Source organism: Macrotis lagotis, chromosome X (genome assembly GCF_037893015.1).
Source record: "Macrotis lagotis isolate mMagLag1 chromosome X, bilby.v1.9.chrom.fasta, whole genome shotgun sequence".
NCBI classification, from domain to species: Eukaryota; Metazoa; Chordata; class Mammalia; order Peramelemorphia; family Peramelidae; genus Macrotis; species Macrotis lagotis.
In genome coordinates, this window is record NC_133666.1 from 690,095,807 (window position 1) to 690,118,938 (window position 23,132).

Here is a 23,132-nt window from a genome sequence, read left to right on the forward strand (position 1 = left end):
AGGATGAAACAACTTACATGGCAAGAGATTTCCTTACTTGGAAATTGGCCCATACTCCTTATTCTCTGAATCACAAGTCCCAGTCCCTATCTCTTTTCTATATATTATTTGTTTGTTTAATTTATTCGTTCATTTATTCCTTTATCTATTTGCTCTCTATCTACTTATCTATTTATTACTTGATTGATTGATTGATTTGTTCATTTATATATTTATATTTATCTATTTATCTATCTTCCTCTGTAGAATCGAAGTTCCTTGAGGGCTTTTCTTTGTAACCCTGCCCCCTAGTAATGTCAGTAAGTAATCTATTAATAAATGTTCACTGACTGAATCATGAAAGGGATGAACCAAACTGATCCAAACCCAAATCTCATGACCCCAGAGCCTTCTGCCAATGAAAGACTTGAATCCAGGTCTTCTTCACTCCTAGATTGTCTATCCACTAAAGAGGTTAGGCTATATCGTTATTATTATTATTATATCATCATTAGCATTATTTATCAACTTTATTTCCACTTCTCTATACTTTACAGATTCTGAAAAATGGCAATTCCTGAAAACCCAAGAAACAATGGAGAGATACATGGTTGGCACAAGTGGGTCTCCGATGGCCACTGGTGATGATTTACACACCTGTAAGATTGGGAAAGGTTGGGAAGGTGGCCATATGGACACCTATGCCCATGCTTGTCCTGCCCTTCCAAAGGGATATCTTTGTTTTAGGAGAGAAGAGTTGGGGAGTGGGAGCCCATTGGTGGCTCCTCCCTCCTTCAGTCCTCTCTCCTTCCCTCCTCCCCTTTCTTTTCCTTCCTCCTAGTCCCTCCTTCCCTCCTCAACTTCTGGTATTAATGAAGTTAGAGATGTTTTCCAGGCAAAAAAAGGTCAGCTACCTTACTGATGATAAATTATTTAAATTGAAAAGGTTACAAGCCAAGACGAAAGAGGAGGGAGAGTTGGTACGTGGATTTTTGTTTGCAGGTGATTGTGCCCTCACTGCAGCCTGTGAAGCTGAGATGCCATGAAGTATAGATCGATCCTCCACTGCTTGTACTGATTTGACTATAACAATGAACAAGAAAATCCAGGTGCTCCACTAGCTGGCACCACCCCATCCATACGTGGAACCTTCAGTTACAGCAAATGGAGGAGTTTTGAATGCTAGGGATAAGTTCACTTACCTCGGCAGTATGCTTTCTAGGGATGCCCACATAGATGATGAGCTTAATGCATACATTGTCAGAGATAGTTCAGTGTTTGGGAGATTCTGAAGGAAAATGTGGGAGAAAAGAGGTTTTAGACTGCCTACCAATTTGGTCTACACAGCCATTGTACTGACCCCACTGTTGCATGCCTATGAAACCTGGGCAGTCTACCAGCATCATGCCATCAAGCTTCCATTTGAATTGTCTAAGGAGAATTCTGAAGATCACCTGGCAAGATAAGGTACCCACGTGGAGGTTCTTTCTCAACTGAACTGCCAAACATTCAAACATTACTGCACAGCTGCTCACATTGTTCAAATGCCAAACACACATTTGCTCAAAGACTATTTTACAGAGAACTCACGCAAGGCAGGCACTCACATGGAGGTCAGAAGGAGAGGTACAGGGACACTCCCAAGGTGATTGGGAGACACGGGAGACAATGGCACAAGACCCCCTCCCCAGCATCAGAGAAGGTGTTGAACTCTGAGTGAAGCACAATCACAGTAACTCAAAAGAAACATGAGATGCCTAAATCTAGAGACATCTCCACCCCCAATGTTCACATGGACTATTTGGGTCTGATCTGTGGGAGAACCTTCTGAGCTCATATTGGTCTGATCAGCCACAGTTGAACACCCTGTTCCTTGACCCCAACATAGTGATGCCATGTTGGTCCTCTTCAAACAGGAAGGACAACCACCCAACCAGCCTCTAGGGTCCCTATTCTTAGCGCAGAGCATCCCAAGCTCTCACCTTGTCAGTCCAATCTAAAGTCCTCGTCAGCTTTTACAGCCCATGTATGTCCTTCTTTCTAACATTCTCCGTTCGGTGACCCCACTGCCAAACTTGTTCTGATGTCCAATGGAAAGGAACAGGAAAGAAGACATTGAGTTCAGAGCTGGGGTACAACCAAGAGCATAGACATGGACCCTGACCTCAAGAACTTTATATTTTAACGGGGGAATTTGATTGGTTTTCTCTTCGCAGAGTTAGAATAGAAAAGATAGGGTTTGGGAGTGAAGGGAAGGAAACGGCATGGCGGCTTCATGAAGATGAACAGGGAATGTCAGACTAGGTCTGAGTCTGGGTTCCCTTTGGTGAATCTCACCAGCTGCAAGCCAAGTGTGGGATAGGTAGAAATGGTCCCTCCTAGTTGTGACATTCTTTGCTCTAATTAGGGCCCTCCCCACTCTGATATTCCCTGCTCTAAGCACCCCCCCCAGCATTCCCTGTTCTGAAACCCCTCTGCTTCTATGTTCTAGGGTCTTTCCCAGCTCTGACATTCCCTGTTCTGAGGCTCTCTGCTCCTGACATTCTCTGTTGTAAGAACCCCTTTGCTTCTATGGTCTAAGGTCCTTCCTAAATCTGCCATCCCTGTTCTGAGGCCCTTCCATTTCTCTGTCCTAAGGTCTCTCTCAGCTCTGATATTCCCTGTTCTAAGGCTCCAAGCTCTGACATTCTGTTCTAAGGTCTCTCCCAGTTCAGACATTCCTTGTTCCAATAATCCCTTCATTTCTATGTTCTAAGATCTTTCTTAGTTCTGACATTCCTTGTTCTGAGGTCCCTCCCAGGCTCATCACCCCTGTTCTAAGGTCCCCCCAGCTCTGATATCTCCTGTTCTAAGGCCCTTCCTAACCCTATCATTTCCCGCTCCAAGGGTCCTCAACTCTGCCATTTCCTGTTCTGAGACCCCTCCATTTCTATCTCACCCAGCTCTGGCACTGGGATTTGAGGAAGCACCAAGGAGAGAGCTGGGATTCCAACTCTAACTCATCCTCTGGTTGTGTTTGAAGATAGTCTAAGGAGAAGATCTCATAATCAATCAAGCCCTAAATAGTTCTTTGGGGCCTGCTGGGTCCAAGGACCTGGAGAAAAGAACTCAGCTGGGAGGGAAAATATATACATGTGAGAAGATAACAAGCCATACAAGGCAATATATGATGAGAGGCTGTAGGAGAGCTTGGACGTGTGTGTGTGTGCGTGTGCGTGTGTGTCTGTGTGTGTGTCTGTATGTGACAAGTATACTCAGACTAAATATAGAAGGAGGAATTGCAGCTGAGCCTTGTAGGATGGGGAGGAGTGAAGAAGGGACCGTTAGGCCCCTTGATGGGGAAACAGAAGTCCTAAGGCTCCCCAAGCCGCCAGAGCTACACTAAGCTGCTGTCACTGCTCCCTTCTGGCAATCCCCTAGCTCAGGAAGAGATGAGTTCAAATCCTGTCGCAGCTGCTTACTACCTGTGGGACTCTGGACAAATCACTTAACCTGTCTGGCCCGGTTTCCTCATCTGCAAAATGGCAATAACAATAGCCCCTATCTCCCATGCTGGTTATATGATCAGAGGGGATAGGCTCTGCAAAGTGCTTTGCAAATCTGAATTTTATATTAAGATTAAATTGAAATGGCATTATTCTTGGTTTTAGGCTGATTTTTGCTGGTTCTCTCCCCAAGGAGAACTTGTTATTACAGCTTTCCCTCCTGACCTTGCCTGCAGGGTTCCCAGGGCAGGGAACATTCATTGGACTTACAGGGATCCTGACGTATTTGGGCAACGGGGAAGTGGACAGAATGTCAGAGGGTCAGATCTGCCTCCAGATGTACTGGGAACCTGTCAGAGAAGGACCAGAGACACTATCCAGAAGGGCCCTTAGAACCATTCAATCCAACCTCCTCATTTTGCAAACGAGAAAACTGAGCCCTAGAAGAGAGAGGGCTAAGAAGGGGTTCTGGATTTGGAGCCAGAGGACTCGGTAGACTGCAGAGGCAGAATGGAAAGAGTTGGGAAGACCTGTATTCAAACCCTGCCTCTCCCACTTGCTAGCTGTGTGATCCTGGGTAAATTGGTTCATCTCTGTGCCTCAGTTTCCTTTGCTGTAAAATGAGGGACTTGGGCTGGATGGGTGCTGAGCCCTAAATCTGTGCCTCCGTTTCTTCCTCTGAGGTCCCTACCAGCTTTAGCTCCAGAGTCCTGTGCTGTGAGTTCAGTTCTCAGCTCTGCCACCTGAAAGGCCTTCCCCTTCACACAGGATACCAGCCTCTGGAGGCCTCAGTTTACTTATGGACAACTGGACTGGGGTCAGAGGAGAATCTAGCTGGGCCTGAGTCTGGGATCAGCTCCACGACTCATTCCAGCTCTTATAAGCTTGGGGAGCAGGTCACAGAGTCACTAGTTTCCTTATCCCCCAGCCTCAGTTTCCTCATTTACAGCGGGGGGATCAGCGGGGAGCTAGCCGCTCCAGGGTCCCCCCAGCCTCAGTTTCCTCATTTACAAAGGGGGGATCATCGGGGAGCTGGCCGCTCCGGAACCCAGCCCGGGGTCCCCCCAGCCTCAGTTTCCTCATTTACAAAGGGGGGATCATCGGGGAGCTGGCCGCTCCGGAACCCAGCCCGGGGTCCCCCCAGCCTCAGTTTCCTCACTTACAGCGGGGGGATCAGCGGAGATCTAGCCGCTCCGGAGCCCAGCCCGGGGTCCCCCCAGCCTCAGTTTCCTCATTTACTGCAGGGGGGATCAGCGGAGAGCTGGCCGGTCCGGAGCCTAGCCCGGGGTCCCCCCAGCCTCAGTTTCCTCATTTACTGCAGGGGGGATCAGCGGAGAGCTGGCCGGTCCGGAGCCCAGCCCGGGGTCCCCCCAGCCTCAGTTTCCTCATTTACTGCAGGGGGGATCAGCGGAGAGCTGGCCGGTCCGAAGCCCAGCCCGGGGTCCCCCCAGCCTCAGTTTCCTCATTTACAGCGGGGGGATCAGCGGAGAGCTGGCCGCTCCGGAGCCCAGCCCGGGGTCCCCCCAGCCTCAGTTTCCTCATTTACAGCGGGGGGATCAGCGGAGATCTGGCCAGTCCGGAGCCCAGCCCGGGGTCCCCCCAGCCTCAGTTTCCTCACTTACAGCGGGGGGATCAGCGGAGATCTAGCCGCTCCGGAGCCCAGCCCGGGGTCCCCCCAGCCTCAGTGCCCTGCCGGGTAGAAGGGGCGCCCGCCGGCCCCCCGGCCGCTCCCCTGGGCTCTCGGGGAGCTGAGCCCCGCCCCGGCCCGGCGCCGCGGGGGTCCCGCCCCCCTCGGCCGCCCCTCGGCGCTGCCCTTCCGGGTTGGGGCGGCGCTGGGGGCCGGGGGTGGGCAGTGCCGAGGGGGCCGTCCCCCCGCAGCCGCCCGCCCCCTCCGGGCTCCGGGGGGCTGGGAAGATGCGAGCGGGCGGCGTCCGGGGGAGAGGAAGGGGCTGAGGCCGCGAGCGAGGCCGGGAGGCCGGCGGGCAGCGGAGGCGATGCCCCCCGCGCGGGCAGCGGCGGCGGGCCCGGGCCCGGGCGGTGCGGGCAGGGGGCGGCGGCGGCCGGCCTGGGGCTGGGCGCTGCTCTGCCTCTGCGCCCTGCTCCCCGGGGGCCGCGGCACCTCCTGGAGCTTCGGGGGAGCCGCCCAGGGCTCCCGCCGCAGGTAACGGCCGCCCCCCTCACCCCCACTTCCCCGGGGCTGCAGCTGGGGCGTGAGAACGGAAGGAGCCGGGCCGGGGGAGGGGGCAGGGCAGAAGGGGGGCCCTCACCTTGGAGGGGACCTCACCCCCACCCCAGAATCTGCCGGAGAGAGTCCCCTCCCCCCAGACGCACGGGGGACCCTCTACCCACTCCCCCGTCTGGAGAGCAGGGTGAGCCCCCCACCCAGAGGAAGGGGGGTGCTGGAGGACAAAGACCCCCAAATGGCTGGAGCTGGAAGGGGAGGGGGCTGGTGAGGCCCCAGCTTCCAGCTGCCTCCTACCGTGGGAATGTCCGAGAGTGGCCTCCCCGGAGGCCTCTCCCTGGGTCCCATGGACTCCCTCTTCCCCTTGCCAGGCACCCGGGACCTTCTCTTAATCCGCTCCCCCCCACCCCCCTGCTTTTGCTATTATTTGAAACCTTGGAATGAGGGATTTCTTCCCCAGAGAAGTGGTAACAGGACCAGAGGTCATAGGTCATCAGAGCTTAGCCAGGACCTTGGAGACATCCAGTCCAACCCCCCCCCCTTCTTCCACTGAGAAGACTGAGGCAGGGACAAAGGACGTGCCCAAGATCCAAGTGCTGGCAGAGGCTGGAACCATACCCCCATCTCTCCTTAAGGATGAGCCCCCTCTCCTCCCATCAGTCATTCAATGGGAACCCAGGAAGGAAGGGGTGGGGGACCCTTGTTCCTGGACCAGACAGACAGAGGGAAGAGATGAAGGGTCTGCCCTGAGGATCAGAATCATGCCCCCCTCCCTTGCCCCCGTTTTCTTTTCCTCCTTGGTGGGTGGCAGGAAGGTCTCCTCACGGTTGGGACCAACCGGCTAGATTCCTTAACTGTCCACCTGGGCCCCAGCCACTACTCTTTATTTGACTAGGACTATAGATTTGGAAATAGAAGAGACCATTAGAGGCCATTTTTAGGCCAACCCTCTCATTTTAGACAGGGGCTCCTCCCTCCCAGAGAAGGGGAATGAATTACCCAAGGTCATGACTGAACCAGGATAGGAACTTGGGTCTTCTGACTCGGAATCCAGGGCACTCACCATTGCACGGTACAGGTTCTCCATGAACATCTGTGCTTTTAAATGCGAGTGTGAGAGTATTTTCAAAAATGACTACCATACGCATGAAGGTGTTAAAAACAACACAACCCGCCACTGTAATTAGATGGGTTGTAGCTCGCTCTAGAGGACTACGGTGGACCTGAATTTTCTTGTCTGTAAGAGACTACGGTACAGAAACCGAGAGGCCCGAAGACTCAGTGAGGGCTGGAGGATAAAATAATGAATAGACTGGACAAAGGCAGGGTGAACACACTCTGGTTTTCTGCAGCTAGGCCACTTAACCTTTTTAAGGCAGTCTCCTGGGGGGGGGGGGCTCAGAGGTTCAACCCCTTCCCATCCCATTTCCCCCAAAAAACATAACTGATACAAAATGGCTCATGGAATGAAAAATTAAATGACCCCAGAAAAGTCCCTTCCTATCCTGGGACCTCAGTTTCCTTTTTTTTGTAAAATGGTTGGACTCAATGAACTCCAAGATTTCTCTTCGTTCTAAATGGTTCCACAATCACTGAAATCTCATGTCTGCCACTAAAGGCCTCTGGTGTGGGACTGGGTTTGGGTATAATGAGGCTGGATGATACCGTAGAGAAAACACTGGCCCTCCAGGTGGAGGATCAGGTCTCCGATCCTGCTTAGGACAAGTCTCTCTCCTTCCTTGATACTCAGTTTCCTCATCTGTCAAAGAAAGTGATTGCACTAGTCTTTGCTGTCCTTCCAGATGTAGTTCTGAGACTCTTCCCATGGGGAAAAGCAAAGAACGTCAGCTATGTAGTGAAAATTCACAGGACTCCGACCCGGGGAGGGGGCTTTTTGCTACTGGGGGTGCAGGAGAGACATCTAAAACTCCCAGGTGACTCCTAGGAGCTATGCTTTTCCCATGCTGATATTGGGACTGAGCTGAGAGATGAGACCAGATGACCCTCCAATTCAAAGCCCTCTCTTTCTGGGTCCCCAGGAGAGCCTGGCGATCCTCTATCTGGGAACCGGTATCTTGTCTTTTGTAGAATGCTTGTTGGCCAGGATTCCTACCTGAATCCAGCCAGGAGGCTCTAACTGGGCCTCTGACATCTCATGAGTTTTGGGACCTTGGAGATTATCCAGCGTGAGTCTCTCATTTTACAGAGGAGGAAACTGAGGCAGGGCCCGGAATTAAATCCAGTTTTGGGGGGATGACAGAGCCAGGACTCTTTCATGATCTTGGACTAAACAGAGCCTGAGATGTAGTTAGAGCTTAGCAAAACTGGGACCACCTTGTATGTGTTTTGGCTGCAATCCCTGTGCTGTCTTCCCCAGGGTAGGCTGATCTGAGAGGCTTGGGCTGTGCTTCCCTGCCCTGTGGCCAAGGGAAAGATAATCTCTCAGAGATCTCTGGCACTGCTTCTTTCTCTCCAGGGTCTCTATGCCTCTCACCTGCTCTCCCCTCTCAAGGGGCCCCTTACTGCCACCTAGACAATGAGGCTGACCCTCCCCCCCAGCTTTTTCATCCCCTAGTCAAAGAGTCCAGCCCTGGCCCTCCTACCCCCCACAGATTCTATTCTCTACTCCTTTTCAAAGAAAGGCCTTTCCCTTGCAAGCAGGCAGGGGCCCACTACCCAAGGTCTGTTAGAGACGGAGGGGAATGAGGAAGACTGGAGGAGGCCGAATGAGTGGTCATGGGAAGGGGAAGGGTATGTATGACAGAAGTCTTGGGGTTGCCGTCTACCCCATGTGGGGTGAGAGGGACATAAGACCTCCTGGACACAGGGGATATGAGATGCTAGAGTGATCACACTTATGAACTGGAAAGGGCAGTAGGGTTACCCTATTTCATCTCCTCATTTTACAGAGGAGTAAATTGAGGTCAAGCATAGAGAAATGAATTGGCCAAGGTCACACAGGAAGTGATCTGGTCACCAAGTCAGAGACAAGACTCAAATCTGGGTCATGGGTTTATAAATAAACCCTGAAAGAGGATCCTTACAATGCACTGAGCCCGTAGCTACAAAATGACTCAAATGATTTCCAGTAGAGTCAGAGGTTCAAATACTGCTTCAGATATTGGGAAAATAACTTGCTGCCTCAGTTTCCTTATTTTAAAATGATGTGAAAGCACCCCTGGTCCCTGGGGCTGTAATTCAGAATGGTTTTTATTTTTTTTTAACTCTAATCCATGGCTTCCAGAGTCCTTTCTCACAATGGCCTGTGAGTCAGGGAATGGAAACCCCATTTGGCAGATGGGGAAATCAAGGCCAGTCATGGGATATAGGACTGGAAGGGACCCTAGCTGATCCTTTTGTTCGAGAGTTGGACTAGCCTCTCCAATGTGAACATATCTGTGGGAAACAGCACTGGGCAGCAGGAGGCAATTAACCATCCAGTGACTATCTGGGTGCTTTGTTCGATTTGGGGAAATGGTTTTTGGGGGATCATGTTTCAGCTAGATAGCTAGACCCATTGCCTCCTACCCCACTAAAGTCTTCGACAGAAAAGTCAGGGCACACTTGAGTTGACATCTCATTTCTGACACTGACTTTGGGGGTGACAATTTCTGTCTTCAGTTTACATCATTGTAAACGAGTTGTACCTACCCACTGAGCTATGAGGAGGCTAAAAGGAAATGAAGCTTGGTTAAAAACATCAGCAATTTTATTTTGCATGTGGGGAAACTGAGACTCAGGGGAGGAAAGTGATTTGGCCAAGTCACACAGCTAGTAAGTGACAGAGGAAGGATTCGACCTCAGATCACTTGAGTACCAACTCAGCACTTTTTTCACTCTGGAATAATAGCGCCTGTCTTTCAAGGTTTTTGTGAGGTTCTCTGTGAGTGGTTAACTGCTTGGCATAGTCCCTCACAAATAGTAGGTGCTAGATAATGCTACCTATTATTATTATTTGGGGGGACTTCCTTTTTCCTTGAAAAAGAGTTTGAATGTCAATCATTCACTGTCAGAGGCTGGCATTCACTGTCAGAGGCTGGCATGTTCAGAGGAATGGCCCATCATCCCCTTCTTCCACCTCCAGATGAACACCCTAAGGCCCTCATTTTCTAAGAGACCATGGGGTCCTCGCCTCCAGTTCCCCCCCCCACCTTCCTGCCCCTCCCACGCCCATCCCAGGGCCCCAAGGTTCTGTTGGTTGGCTAGATAAGGGGCATAAAAGAAGCTTTGTACGAGGGGAGGGGGAAGCCTGGGAGCAGCTCCAGCAGCTCAGAGGGGCCATGCCCCCTGCCCCAGGAATATTCCGGGAATGTGAGAACTATAACGGTAGGTCCCAACCTCCTGAGACTGCCAGGTCCCCGTGGGTAGAACCAAATTGAATGCCCGTGGGAGGTGAGAACCCTAGAAGTAGCTCTTTCCCTGCCCGCTGACCCCTGCAAGCTCCACCAACTGCAGCCTTGTTTAAATGGTCTCCTGTTGGAATGCCTTCCGGCAATGGCCTCTGGGGAACTTTTGAGTCTCCTGATTTTTTCTAGGTCTTTCTAGACTTGTCTTCCTGGAGGGTCTTTCCACCTCAGCAAATGAGGAATCTTCATTCATCCCTGGGGGGCCTCTAGGAACTGGGTTAGGAGGCAGGTCTAGGGTGAGGTCTCCTCTCTCACCTCGACGTAATCATTGCTGCCCAGAACATTTTCGCCAACTGGGTCACTTCCCATGGACAGGACTAGACCTTTCTGAGGTTCCCTCTGATTCTGGCAGCCTCTGGCTCTGATTTAGCCTAGAATAGCAGAAAAACAGGACCAGGACTTCCTGCCTCTTCCCAGCTATGTGATCTTAAGCAAATTCCTCAACCTCTCTGGGACTGTGTCCTACTCGGAAAAAGAAGGATTTGGATTAGGCGACCTCTCAGGTCTATTCCAACTCTAAATCTTAGTGTCCTCTGAGCTCTCTGGCCATGGGCAGGGGGGTTGGGCTCCCCACTCCCCAGCCTTGCTTTAGGCTTCTCCATCTTTCATCTCTTTCTCATAATGGGTTTTGGCCCCCCGCCCTGTTGGCTGCCTCCCTTGTTCTTACTCATATCAATGTTCCAGATCTCAGTCCTGGGCCAGGCCTCAATTGGGATCCCATTCCCTGGGTCCCAGGAGAGACAGGGCTTCCCTTGCCAAAATCCCATGAGCCGAGTACTCATTCCAGGGGAGGCAGGCAGGAGACCTTCCAGGCTTACTATTCGCCATGGTTAGCCTCCAGTATATGAGTAGGAGTTGAGGCCCTGAAAAAGGGGGTGAGGTTGGCAAAGAAACTCTGCACCTTCATCTGATCCAATCTAAGTTCACCTCTGCCTAGTGGTAAAGGAATTTTTCTCCTGTCTTCCTCCCTCCAAGGGGGTTCATATTGTATTCATAGGGAAGCTCAGTTCAATTGGGCTCTTTGAGATGCTCCCTCAATTGTAGCTCTCCATCCCCCCAATATCCCCAGCTAAAGGAAGGGATGGGTGATACCCAAGTGCCCAGATCTCGTTCACTAAGGGTAAGCCTCTCTATCCCACTGAGATCAAAAGATTAGGAGAAAGACCAAATGGAGCTCCTTCTGTCTGTAGGTGGGAAGCAGATGCTATTCCATGGACAGGATGTCTAGAAACATCTGGGGCCTCCCCACCACAACCACTCTCAGCACATCTGCTCTTATCAGACTGTCTGCTCCCAAGAGGGGTGGGGGGGAGTGGGTAAAAGAGATTCTCATACCAAGGAGGAGGGGCAGGGCTGCTGATAACCCACAGAGAGGAAGGGGCTCCATGTCCTGGCTCTGAAACTTCCTTCCTATCTAACCTTGGGTAGGCAACTCCCTTAACCTCTGAGCCTCAGTTTCCCCCCTGTAAAATAGAGAGAGGTTGGGTTTGCTGAGGCCCTCCTAGGAATAAGTCTTGAGGATAACAGGGATTCCTGCTTCGGAGAAGCTTACAGTCTCTTTGGGGAGCTGATATTGAGAATTCTTTGCCTAATGAACACTTATTAAGTTCCAGGCCCCATGCTGAGGATACAAAATCAAAAAGGAATATTTTCCACCTTCAAGAAGTCTCTCATCCACGGGGGGAAATACCATGAGCACCTAGGAATAAAGACAAATATCTACCAAGTGATTTACAAAATATACAAAATACAAATATCTACGAAGCAATGGAGCCACTAGGTGGTGCCAGAGTGGATAGAGCCCTGGGCCTGGAGTCAGGAAGACCTGAGTTCAAAAGCTGACTTCCAACGCTGCTCGTTGTGTGACCTTGGGCAAGTCAGTTTCCTCATCAGTAAAGTCGGCTGGAAAAAAAGCCCAGCAAAGCGCCCCAGTATCTTTGTCAAGAAAACTCCAAATGGGTCATGAAGCGTCAACAAGACCAAAACAATTCGACTAGAGGAATTATTAGAGGAATACTGGGCTGGGGAGGATCCTAGACATTGGGAGAACCAGGCAATACCTCACATGTAAGGGTTACAAAATGCTATTTGCAGTGTGTCGTCCTTTACCTTCTTAGAGCCTCAGTTGTCTCCTTTGTTAAACAGGGGGGTCTTATTAGCCGACCAAGGATAGGACAGTGATCTGGGAGTCAAGAAGACTCGAGTTCAAATCTATCACTCCCAAGCTGGGGGGTCCAAGGCAAGTCACTATTTCTGTCACTTCTATCTCGTTAGCTCTAAAACGGGAATAACGATGGCCTCTAAACCTCCCAGGGCCATGGTGAGGATCCGATGAGAGAAGAGCTGAGCACAAGTGGCCCCTAATCCGGGCTTCCTTCCTTTGAGGTCACTTGTGGCATCTATGAACCTCATCTGCTCTCTCCACTGTACTGCTCTTCTTAAGATGTCTCATATGTGACTCACCATCTCTATGCCGTTGTATTGTCTGTGCCCAGCCCCCCCCCCACCAAGCCTGGGATGCCATCCCTCCTCATGTCCAGCCCTTTAGTCCCTGGTTTCTTTCAAGTTTCAACTGAAGTGCCACCCACTTCAGTGAATGAGTGAATGAATGAATGAATGGAAATCTATTTGTTAAACATGTTTTATGTGCCAAGCCCTCTCCTAAGGCCTGAGGATACACATACAAAAATCAGATAGCTCTTGCCTGTAGGAAGTTGACACTCTAGGCCTTTCTTGGTGCCCAGCTGCTAGGACGCTGGCTTGGGAGGGTTTTCTGCCTTTGCATTCCTAGTGCACCCTAGCACAGTGCTTGTACATAGTAGGTGCTTAATAAATATTCATTGATGGATAACTTGGTTCTAAAGAAGAGAATTTTTGTATACCTGAATCCCAGTGCTCTCTAAGGGAGGTAGTACAAAGGTTGTGCTCTCTTTTGCAAGTGGGGAAACTGAGACTCAGTTGACCTCCATCCCCCAGTTGATAAATGTCAGAGTAGACCTTTGAACTTAATATCTCTTAACTGCTGTGATAGTCCCTCTGTCATGTTATCCTGGGTGAAACCCCAACAGAATCAGGGAAGCATCAAAGTGAGAGTCACAAAACCTGAGTTCAAATCCCATCTCTGACACTGACTTTCTACGGGAGACCTTGCACTAAGGATTTAAGATCTTCAGTCCTTAGATTACTCATCTACAAAATGAAGGGGTTGAGCTTGATGACTTCGGAGGCCCCTCCAGTACTGGATCTAGGCTTGACTGCTCCCACCCTAGGCCAGCTGAGCCCTCAGCTTGCAGTGTCTGCCTCCCAGACACTCTGGGCTCCAGGAGGTCGATGCCTTGGAAATCTCTGGCCAGATGGGCCAGGCTGTGCTCTGGGCCCAAAGAGTAGGGCTCACCAAAAAATAAACAAAGAAGCCGCAGGCCTGGGCAGCACGGTGGAGATGATTTTAATTACAGAAGAAAAGATGGGAGAAATGTTTTCTCCTCCCCTCTGGTAAAGAGAGAACATGCCACAAGTGGAAATTCTGAATATATGCACACACCCACTGAGCCAGCTGCTAGGGACCCAGGAAGAGAGTGTGTGTGTGTGTGTGTGTGTGTGTGTGTGTGTGTGTGTGTACGTTTGTACGTGTGTACGTGATTGTAAGAATGTGTGTGTATACGAATGTGTGTATGAGAATGTGAGTGTGTTTATGAGAGTATGCGTGTGAGTGTATGTGTGTGAGTCTGAGAATGTGTGTGCATATGAGAATGTCTGAGTGTGAGAATATGTGTGTGTATGTGAGTATGAGAGTATGTGTGTAAGTCTGAGGATGTGTGAGTGTGTGTATGAGAACGTGTGTGAGTGCATTTATGTGAGTGTGAGAATGTATGAATTTTCTCTCTCTCTCTCTCTCTCTCTCTCTCTCACTCATTATTTTCAACTTCCCCTCAACCCTCTCTATTAAAACCTAAGAGAAAGAAGGAAGAGAAACTCCTTGTGACTAATATGGTATGCCTCATCCTCTCCTCTTAAAGCCTCAAAACAGAACCAATTTGCTCCCAGGTTTTCTGTTTTCTTATTTAATTCCCTTAAATGCCCCTTGAAGATCTCAAAGTTCTGAAGTAACACATTTCTATTTTCTCTACAAGACTTAGTAGACTTGTTAGCACTGCAATATCATACAACCTTTTCCAATTATTCAAATAAATCTTTCTAGATTTCTCTTAATTCCTATATTTGCATTTCAAAGTTTCTGTATATTTCTGGTCTTTTCATTAGAAAGCATTAAAAGTCTCCTATTCCATTAAAGATTTATTTTCTCCCTATAAGACTGTAGTCAGCCATATAGGGTAAATCAATCTTGATTGTAAGCCTATGTCTTCTGCTTCCTGCAATACTGAATTCCTAGATCTCCTCTCTTTTCAAGTATAAGCTGACAGGTCTTACGTCCATGGGTTTTTGGTACTTTTTTCCTGGTGACACAGTGGATCAAGCACCAACCCTGGAGTCAGGAGGACCTGAATTCAAATTTGATTTCAAACATTTGATGTTTCCTGTGTGACCTTAGACAAGTCACTTAATCCCATTGCCTCACAAAAACAAAAACAAAAAAATTACTTTTTTCTGCATTCTTGCAGCATTTTTTCTCTTTGATTTTGACACATTCTTGTGACTTTTTCTTTAGGGAATTCTTCAGGAGGTGATTTCCATCTTCATGTTACTCTGTGGTTCTAAATAGATTCAGATAGCTTTCATTTATGATTGCTTGAAATCGAGTTTCCAGGCTTTTTAAGAAACAGGCATTTTAGGAAGTCTAATGATCCTTAGACAGTCTCTCCTGGTCCTTGTTTTTAGGGTAAGTTGTATTTGATATCTTTTCATTTTCTACTTTTTCAGCCTTTTTATTTCATTCTAATATTTCTGGATATCTCATGAAGTCACTGATTTCTGTTTGACCTGGTCTATTTTTCAATTACTCTGACATTCTCCATTCTAAGGCCACTCTCAGCTTAGACAGTCTTTGTTCTATGATTCCAGAAACTGATTTCCCTTGGTCTTGGTTTGGAGTAGAACACGTCTGTAGCCTCCTTGTCACAGTAAAATCCCTTTCATTTTACTTTTTTCATGTTCTTTTCAATTCTCTTTCCTCCCATTCAGTCTTCATAATAATCCTTCAAAGGAAAGGCCTACTCATTCCTGTGTTACTGTGGAGGTCCAGAACAGGGTAGTGACTTGCCCCAAGGTCACCTGGGTGGTCAGTGGGTGCAGCGGGGCTCCCAGTGGCCCTCTCCACCTGCCATCCCACTACTTCCCCAAGCTGGGGCAGGACTGAGAGCTACCCTCTCAATGACCTACTGAGAGTCTGTGTCCTGGTAAAAGCTTTATTAGGACATTCCTATTGCTCAGTGAACCTCAACCTTCAGCCTGAGTAGGGGGCCCTGCCCTGCTCACAGGAGGAGGAAGGAAAGAGGAAAGCTCAGTCTCCCATGCCACAGGCCCGCCCATCTGGCTTCACTGAAAACTGAGACCTTACTCTGGTAGGTTGGAGAGAAGGCTTCTAGCTGGGCAGTGTGGGCCTTGGCATGTCCAGGGCATTCTGGGCATTCATGTATTGTCCTCTTTGGAAGATTCTATTTCTGTCTCCAAGGGATTGTGGGAATCCAAAACAGTCTTGGAAAGTCAAAAACCCACATGAGAGAGAGAGAGAGAGAGAAGGGGCTGGGCATTTCTATACCATACAGGCAGAGGGGATGGAGGTGCCCAAGGTGGATAAAGCAAGGACCCTACTAGGACCTGGGACTGGTGGGGGCAAGGAACATGACCTGATAGTTCTACTGGGGTCTATTTTTCAGAAACTGGTGCTCATACATAGTGACTCGGACTGTTTCCTGCCATGTCCAGAATGGTACCTACCTACAAAGAGTCCTGCAGAGCTGCCGGTGGCCCATGAGCTGTCCTGGGAACAGGTAAGAAAAGCTGGTTTTCTGGGTCCTGGACCAGGGACCTCAAGGAGTTGCTGTCACATGGCTCACCCCAACTCAGCAAACATTTCCTAATCTCCTGCTGCTGCTGCTGCTGCAAGCATGTTGGACTGGCCCAATTAGAGGGGGCATAAAGCCTCCCAATTTAGTGTGGGCAAAGACTCTGACCACTTCCTCCCCACTATCCTTCCAGTCATGCAGGCTCACAACCTCACTGTCACCCCCAGTGCCTCTCTAACTCTCATGTTCTCAAGGCTTGTCCATTTTATCATCAAAAAGATTGTCCTAAAGGTAGATAGATCACCAGCCCTGGAATCAGGACCTGGGTTCAAATCCAGACTTAGACACTTTATAATTACATAGCTATATGACTTTGGACAAGTCACTTCATCCCACTGCTTTGCAAAAAACAAAACAAAACCAAAAAACTGTTCTCTCTATCCCCTCTTCTCCTCTGACTCTGCCCCCTACTCTGGAGCAGACTCCCCTCCCCTCACACCTGTACTGCTTGGGGGAGGGTCTATCTGCCTCACATCTCTCCCCACTTCAGTCTTTTCTCCACTCAGTTGCCAAAGTGATTTTTCTCAAGCACTGGTCTGACCAGGACACCCCCTCCTCAATAACTCTCTGTGGCTCCCTATCACCTCCAGGATCAAATAGATAATTCTCACTTTGGCTTTTAAAGCCCTTCCTAACCCAACCCCTCCTCCCTTTCCAGTCTTCTTATACCCTGTGGCCTCCAATCAGTCTTGGGATGCTAGCCCCGGCTCTTCTTCACACAAGATGCTCTACCTCCCAAGGCTACAAGGCTCTGTCTTCCTGACTTTCCCCATCTTCCTTCATGTCCCAGCTCAAACCCCAGTCCTATGGGAAGCTTTCCCCGACCCCCAGCCCCTCATGCTAGTGCCTGCCCTTTGCCAGGATTTCCAGGTTATCCTGGATAAAGCTCATTTGCACATAGCTGCTAACATATTGACTCCATTGGACTGTGAGGTCAGGAACACTTTTTTGAATTCCCATGCTTATTTACTGAATGGCAGAAAGCTCTCACCAGTCAGTACCTATTTGGAACCCAAAGCTGATCCAGACTTCATTTATTGATTTCTAGTGGGATGCATTTATTCATTCATTCATTCCTGGTCAGTGCATCTGTTCATTCATACTTTCATTCCCAGTCAGTGCATTAATCCATCTATCCATCCATCCATTCATTCATTCCTAGTGGGATGCATTCATTCATTCCCAGCAGGGTACATTCATTCATTCATTCATTCATTCATTCCTAGTACAGTGCATTCATTCAGTCTATCATAGAAGGTGCATTCAGCCAGGGCATTCATTTTCAATAAATATTTGATGAACCCTTGCTATTCCCCCAACACCATCCTGGTCACTGGGAGGGAGATGGATGATACTGTTCTCCAGACACTTCCAAGCTCCTTGGTGAGGTGCTATAGGAACCTGAAAAGAAGTCTACAAAGTCAGTGGATGCTTTGTGCCTGTTTAGTGATGAAATAATTTTTTACAAGTTAAATAACAACACACACACACACACACACACACACACAGTGAACCAAGTAGAGTAAAATGCCATCAAGATGTCTTTATTAATCATTGATGATACGCTGAAAACCAGAGTATCAACACAGCCAATCTGGGAAGGGTCAGACCTTCCAAATAAAGCTTCTGGCATCTTCTCAAGACCAGTTGAAGGATCCAGGCTTGGAAGGAAGGAGCTCTGGCTTTGGAGCCAGGTGAGCCCCGGGCTCTAACCCCTGCCCCCAACCCTCTGAGTCTCGGCATTATCATCTGTAACATGGCTATAACAAGCCCGACAGAGCCTTACTTTCAGAATTGTCAGACGAATCAAGGCCTGTAATTTGCCTTGCACACCTTCAATCTCTGTGAACATCAGCTATTCTAACAACAACAAAACAACAGCAGCCAATCTGAACACAGTCTTCTCAGATTTGGAAAGCACCCTAGCAGGAACTATCTCTTTTGATTCTGATAAAAATTCTGAAAGGAGTGCACTGCAGGGATTATTATCCTCATTTTACATGGGAGGAAATTGAGGCTCAGAGAAGTTCGTGGGATTGTAGATTCAGAGACAGAAGTTCAATTTCCTCATTTTTCAAATGAAGAAACCAAGACCTAGCAAGGCTAAGTGACTTCCCAATCAACAGCCAGTTATTTCTAAGGTAGGAAGATTTGAACACAGGTCTTGTCTTCCTGATGCTAAATCACTCTGTTTCCCCTGAGGATGATACTGGCTGTGGAGGTGAGGAGTCAAGTAAGGGGTGGACAGGAGTCATCTGGGTTTATGTTCCTTTGTTCATTCATTCATTCAGTAGCCACTTATGAATCAGGCACAAGGGGCTCACTTTCTCATGGCCTTTGATAGAGTAATTCCAAGACCTTCAGAGCTAAGCCATGTTGGGTTCCATGACTGTGTTGCAGCTACAGAACAGTGGCGAGACCAACATACAAGGTCGTGTATAAGACAGTGACCTCTCTGGAATGGAAGTGCTGTCCAGGTCATTCGGGGACCAACTGTGAAGAAGGTAGGACCCTCCCCCAACTGTCTCCCTCAATGTGTTACCCTTCCCTCAATTCCCCAGCCCTACTCTGCTTCAGAACCCTCAGCTGAAGGGACAAAGAAATTTGGTGTGAGTGGTAGCTTGTTGTCAGAGATGAGCAAAATTCAAGGAAAGGGAAGGTGAGGGAAGGGAAAAGGGGATGAGGGAAGGTAAGGGAAGGCAAGGGAACTCAAAGAAAGGGGAGAGACAAGGGAAAGGGAGAGGGGGCAGGGAGTGAAGGAACAAGCATTTCTTAAATGAGATAATATTTGTAAAGCCCTTAGTGTGGGGCCTGGGATATGGCCATGCTTCCCTAGAGAGCAGGGCTGCAGGACAGAAGGCAAATTGCTATGGGTGGGATCTAGTCCTAGAATGTCTAACTCCCTGGACAGCTCACTGGTTCTGAAGTCAAAGATCTCAGGTTCCTTTGCCAGCTACATTAGGTGTGTGACCTTAGAAAAGTCACTTCTCCTTGATGTCTTCTGTAAAAGTAGGAGGCTGAATCAACCTCTAAGGTCTTTCCTTCTAGCCCTGGATCTTAGAGCCTAAGGTCTTAATCTGCTCTGAATTGGCCTGTTGGTGCAGACCCTGGAAAAATTATTAGAACTAAGTTCCATTCTTGGCCTTGCCCTGACCTTGGGCCATATTCCTTCTTTCCTCAGATTTCCCATCTATAAAATGAGGATTCAAATGGCTCCCCATTATTATAACTTCTCACAGAGTTCATCAAGATGGCATATTTATAGTTAGACTTGTAAGTGCTAATTATTGCACCCCAGGTCATCCTCCCTGTTTATTTTATTGGGGGAAAAGATGAGAAACCATGGAAAGAGGCCTAGATGTGAAGGGTTCAAATTCTACTACCAACAACCTGGGGGAACCTTGGGGTCCTTTTCTTCCCTGTACCTCCTATTCCTTTTTTGTAAAGTGGAGAAATTGGAGTGAATGACCTGCGAGGTACCTTCAGGCTCTAGATCTAGGATTTCTCTGCAGGCCTCTGTTTCCCCTTCTGTAAAATGAGGCCTTCTGTCTCTTAACCCCAGATCCTCTTTGACCTATGTGACCTCGAACAAGCAACTTACCTTTCCTGAACTTGGATTCCTTGTCTATAAAATGAAGGGATTCGATTAGAGCATTCCTGGTCTCTTCCAGCTTTTTGATCAAAGATACCTTTCTGGGTCTGTTTCCCCATCTGTAAAATGGAGGGTAGGATGCAATGAAACAGCTCTGGGCCTCAGACCCTGTGGTCTAGGGACCTCTAAGGCCTCTTCCAGTCCTCTAGAGGGAAACCTTGGGCATCGGTAAGGTTGGAGATTGGGGGAGAAGAGGGAAGAAATGGGGTGCATTGAGGAGTAAAGGTAAGAGGGCCCCTGAGGAAGAGTGAGACCTGGAGAGGGCTCTAGAGAATTGTGTAGATGAACCCCAAGCCCTCATGGCTCCAGGCTCTCCAAGGACTAGCCCAGGCTTGGAGGAGGAGGAGGAGGAGGAAGAGGAAGAAGAGGAGGAGGAGGAAAGGAGGAAGAAGAGGTGGAGGAAAGAAAGGACAAACTAGTGTTTGGCTCAGAACAGATTGCTAAGGAGAGCGGGAACCTTCATTTTCAAGTAGCCCTCATCTCCCTTGGGGATGAAGGGGAGGAAGGCAGAGAAACATATGGAGATGGACTTCAGTCCCCATCTTCTAAGCTAGCATGCTGGGGTTAAGGAAGATAGGAGGGGTTGGCAGGGAGCAAGGTGGGTAGAAGTAGCTGGGGGAGAGAGGTGGGAAGGGGATGGAAGTTAGGGGAAGGGAAAATACAGGGAGACTGAATGGACCGCCTACCACTCCTCAGTGTCTCCCCAGCCCTGGCTGTTTTCCAAGTCTACCTTGTGATTTCCTTCAAGGATCTGACCTCCTTGGAAGGGGAGGAGAGAAGGAGATGGGGTCAGACTGGGGAGGGCATGAGGATGGAGGTACCCAGATGGGAAAGGTCTTTCTCTCTCTCCCTTTACCAAAGTTTTCCCCTTCTTCCTGTCTGGTTAGACCAGAGCAGGGCTGGTAAAAGGGTCAAGGTGCCAAGGCAAGACAGGCATAGGGAGGCCTGGGAGGATCAGAATCTGGATCTGGACATACCTTTCCCTTACAAGTTCCCTCCCCCGACAAAGTCAAGGGAGCAGAGAGGCATGGGAAAGGGGACAATGGCCAGCCCCTTGTTCTCATGGCAACCCAAGTGGTGACTGGACCCAGGAATCCTGCAGGTGGCTCAGAATCTAGATTCAAACCTTGCCTCCACTATAGGTTATAAGGTACCTTAACCCATGAGCACCAAGTACATGGACTACTATGGACCGACACCATGGGGAGAAAGATGGAGGGAGGGAAGAGAAAGAGGAGAAGGAGGAGAAGAGGAGAGGAGAGGAGAGGAGGGGAGGGGAGGGGAGGGGAGGAAGAAGAAGAGGAAGAAGAGGAGGAGGGAAAAGAAAGAAGAGCAGAGAGAGGAGGAGGAAGAGGAGTAGATGAGGCCACTTGTCTGTACTTTATATTTTCTCTGTCTCTCCTTCCTGCACCTGCCCGCCCTCCCTATGTCATCATTGAGGCCAGATGGAGTCCCCAGCTCCAGCTGCTTCCCAGATGAGCTGTCTCCAGGGTGGCCCCCATAGCCCAGCCCTGAATCTTACCCTCACCCTCAGAAGACTGCTGACCCACATCACAGGGGACTGACAGCCTGGTTCATGCCGCATTCCCAGTCTCAGCCCCAAACCGCAATGTCTATGAAATGCCCATTGCGTCTAGATTAGTCGTTTCCTGGGCACCCACTCCGTGGGGGGTCCTGAAAGCAAATCAACAGGTCCCCAGATCTCAAAGCGGAAAGGCCCTCGGAGACAGTCCAGTTTGCTTCCCTTCATTTTACAGAGAAGTGAAACCTCAACTTGATAAATGGTTTGTAGAATTGCCGCAGAAGCCCCCCCCCCCCTCCTCTGGGGATGGAGAAAACAAATGAAACTTCTCTAGGTCTCCTTTGCCTCCTGCTTCCCGCTAGTCCTAGATCTTTCCCCTGGACCTAAGATGAGAAAGCTCACCCTGGCCTTTAAGGGCAAGGAGAAAGGGTTGATTAAACAAGGGCTAAGGTCTATTGAACCCCCCACCCTGCCAGGCCACAGAGTCACCTCCAGAAGCCTGAGTCCCTTCAGTTCAGTCTAGTCTAGCATCAGACCAGGAGTGAAGAAAGAAGCCACTGGAATTGGGATCTACTGGCCCAAGGTCAATGCTGCTCCCAGCTGTCCCAACTTGGCCAAGGCTTCTTTCCCTCTCCTGGGCCATTTCTTCATCTATAAAAAGGGGAGAATCATTCTCATTCTTCTATGACTTCACACAGGCTCTTGTACAAAGCAAAAACAGTCAATAAATATTTATGTTGGGGGTGGGGTAGAGGGTGGGACCTTAGCCAAGTCGTCTCCTATCCCTTGGCCTGAGACAGACTAGGGAGTCTCTCTGGGGTCCTTTCCAGCTCTTGAGCTATGACCCCATTATCTAGAACTATCCTGTTCTCTTACTGTGTTTCTAGTCCTTTGAGACTGGAGTCCTTGAGAAGTTGGAAGAGATGATCTGGGCTAGCCTGGGCTGGGTTGGGTTGGGTTGGGTTGGTCTAGGCAGAGTAAATTGGGCTGGGCTAGCCTGGGCTGGGCTGGGCTGGGCTGGGCTAGGCTGGGCTGGGCTGGTCTGGGCTGGGCTGGGCTGGGCCAAATTGGACTGGTCTGGTTTGAGCTGTACTGGGTTGGACTGGGTTCTCCCAGAACCTAGCCTGGGAGGAGGAGAGAAGGACCACCCCTCTTACCTGGGCTGGGGCCCCATTTCTCTGGGGAAATAATGGCACTAGAACCTCCTGTGCCAAGAATGTGGGGCATGGGCAGGCTGCCCAAGGAGAAGGGAGGGGACCTGCCAACAATGGGCTCTGGCACGGGCTGGGTGGGGGAGAGACCCTTGCCAGGCCAGAAGGTAAGGAGTCTAACTCTGTGGATGTAGTTCTTATCGGTTCCTCCCACCCCCACCCCCCCACTTCAGCCTCTCTAAGCACTTAACCATTAGTCTCCTGCTCATTAAACAAACTTGTAAGATCCTAGAATTATGGGGAGGGGGGCCTCAGAGGCCATGTAGTTCACTCCCCTCATGCAGATAGGGAAACTGAGGACCAGAGACTTGTCCTTGGGATCATGATTTGACATTGAAAGGGGCCTCAAAAATCATCTAATGGGGGGTGGCTAGGTGGCGTAGTGGGGTGGCTAGGTGGCGTAGTGGATAAAGCACTGGCCTTGGAGTCAGGAGTACCTGGGTTCAAATCCAGTCTCTGACACTTAATAATAATGACCTAGCTGTGTGGCCTTGCGCAAACCAACTTTAACCCCATTGCCTTGAAAAATCTAAAAAAAAAATCATCTAATGCTGGGGTCACTGAAACCAGTGCCCCCATGCCAAATCTGGCCTTTTTAGGCCTCCCCTGAGCTAAGAATCTGATTAACCTTTTTAAACACAATAAAACTCAACTTTAAAATGTTTGCCTGCC

General features: G+C 49.4%; 1 protein-coding gene across 3 annotated transcripts in view; it reads left to right on the top strand.

Annotated features, from left to right (window-relative positions):
* The first annotated feature begins 5,458 nt into the window (after nt 1-5,458).
* Nucleotides 5,459-23,132, top strand: part of EMID1 (EMI domain containing 1) — a 54,484-nt gene continuing 36,810 nt past the window's right edge. For 2 of the 3 annotated variants that reach the window (XM_074206252.1, XM_074206251.1), the window contains exons 1-2: nt 15,898-16,000; nt 18,476-18,579. In XM_074206252.1, the coding sequence (XP_074062353.1) occupies nt 15,981-16,000; nt 18,476-18,579 (124 nt within the window). In that variant the 5' untranslated portion in view covers nt 15,898-15,980. Of the gene's footprint in view, nt 5,626-15,886; nt 16,001-18,475; nt 18,580-23,132 lie in introns of those variants that run through there. The other variant, XM_074206250.1, reaches the window with a different exon arrangement.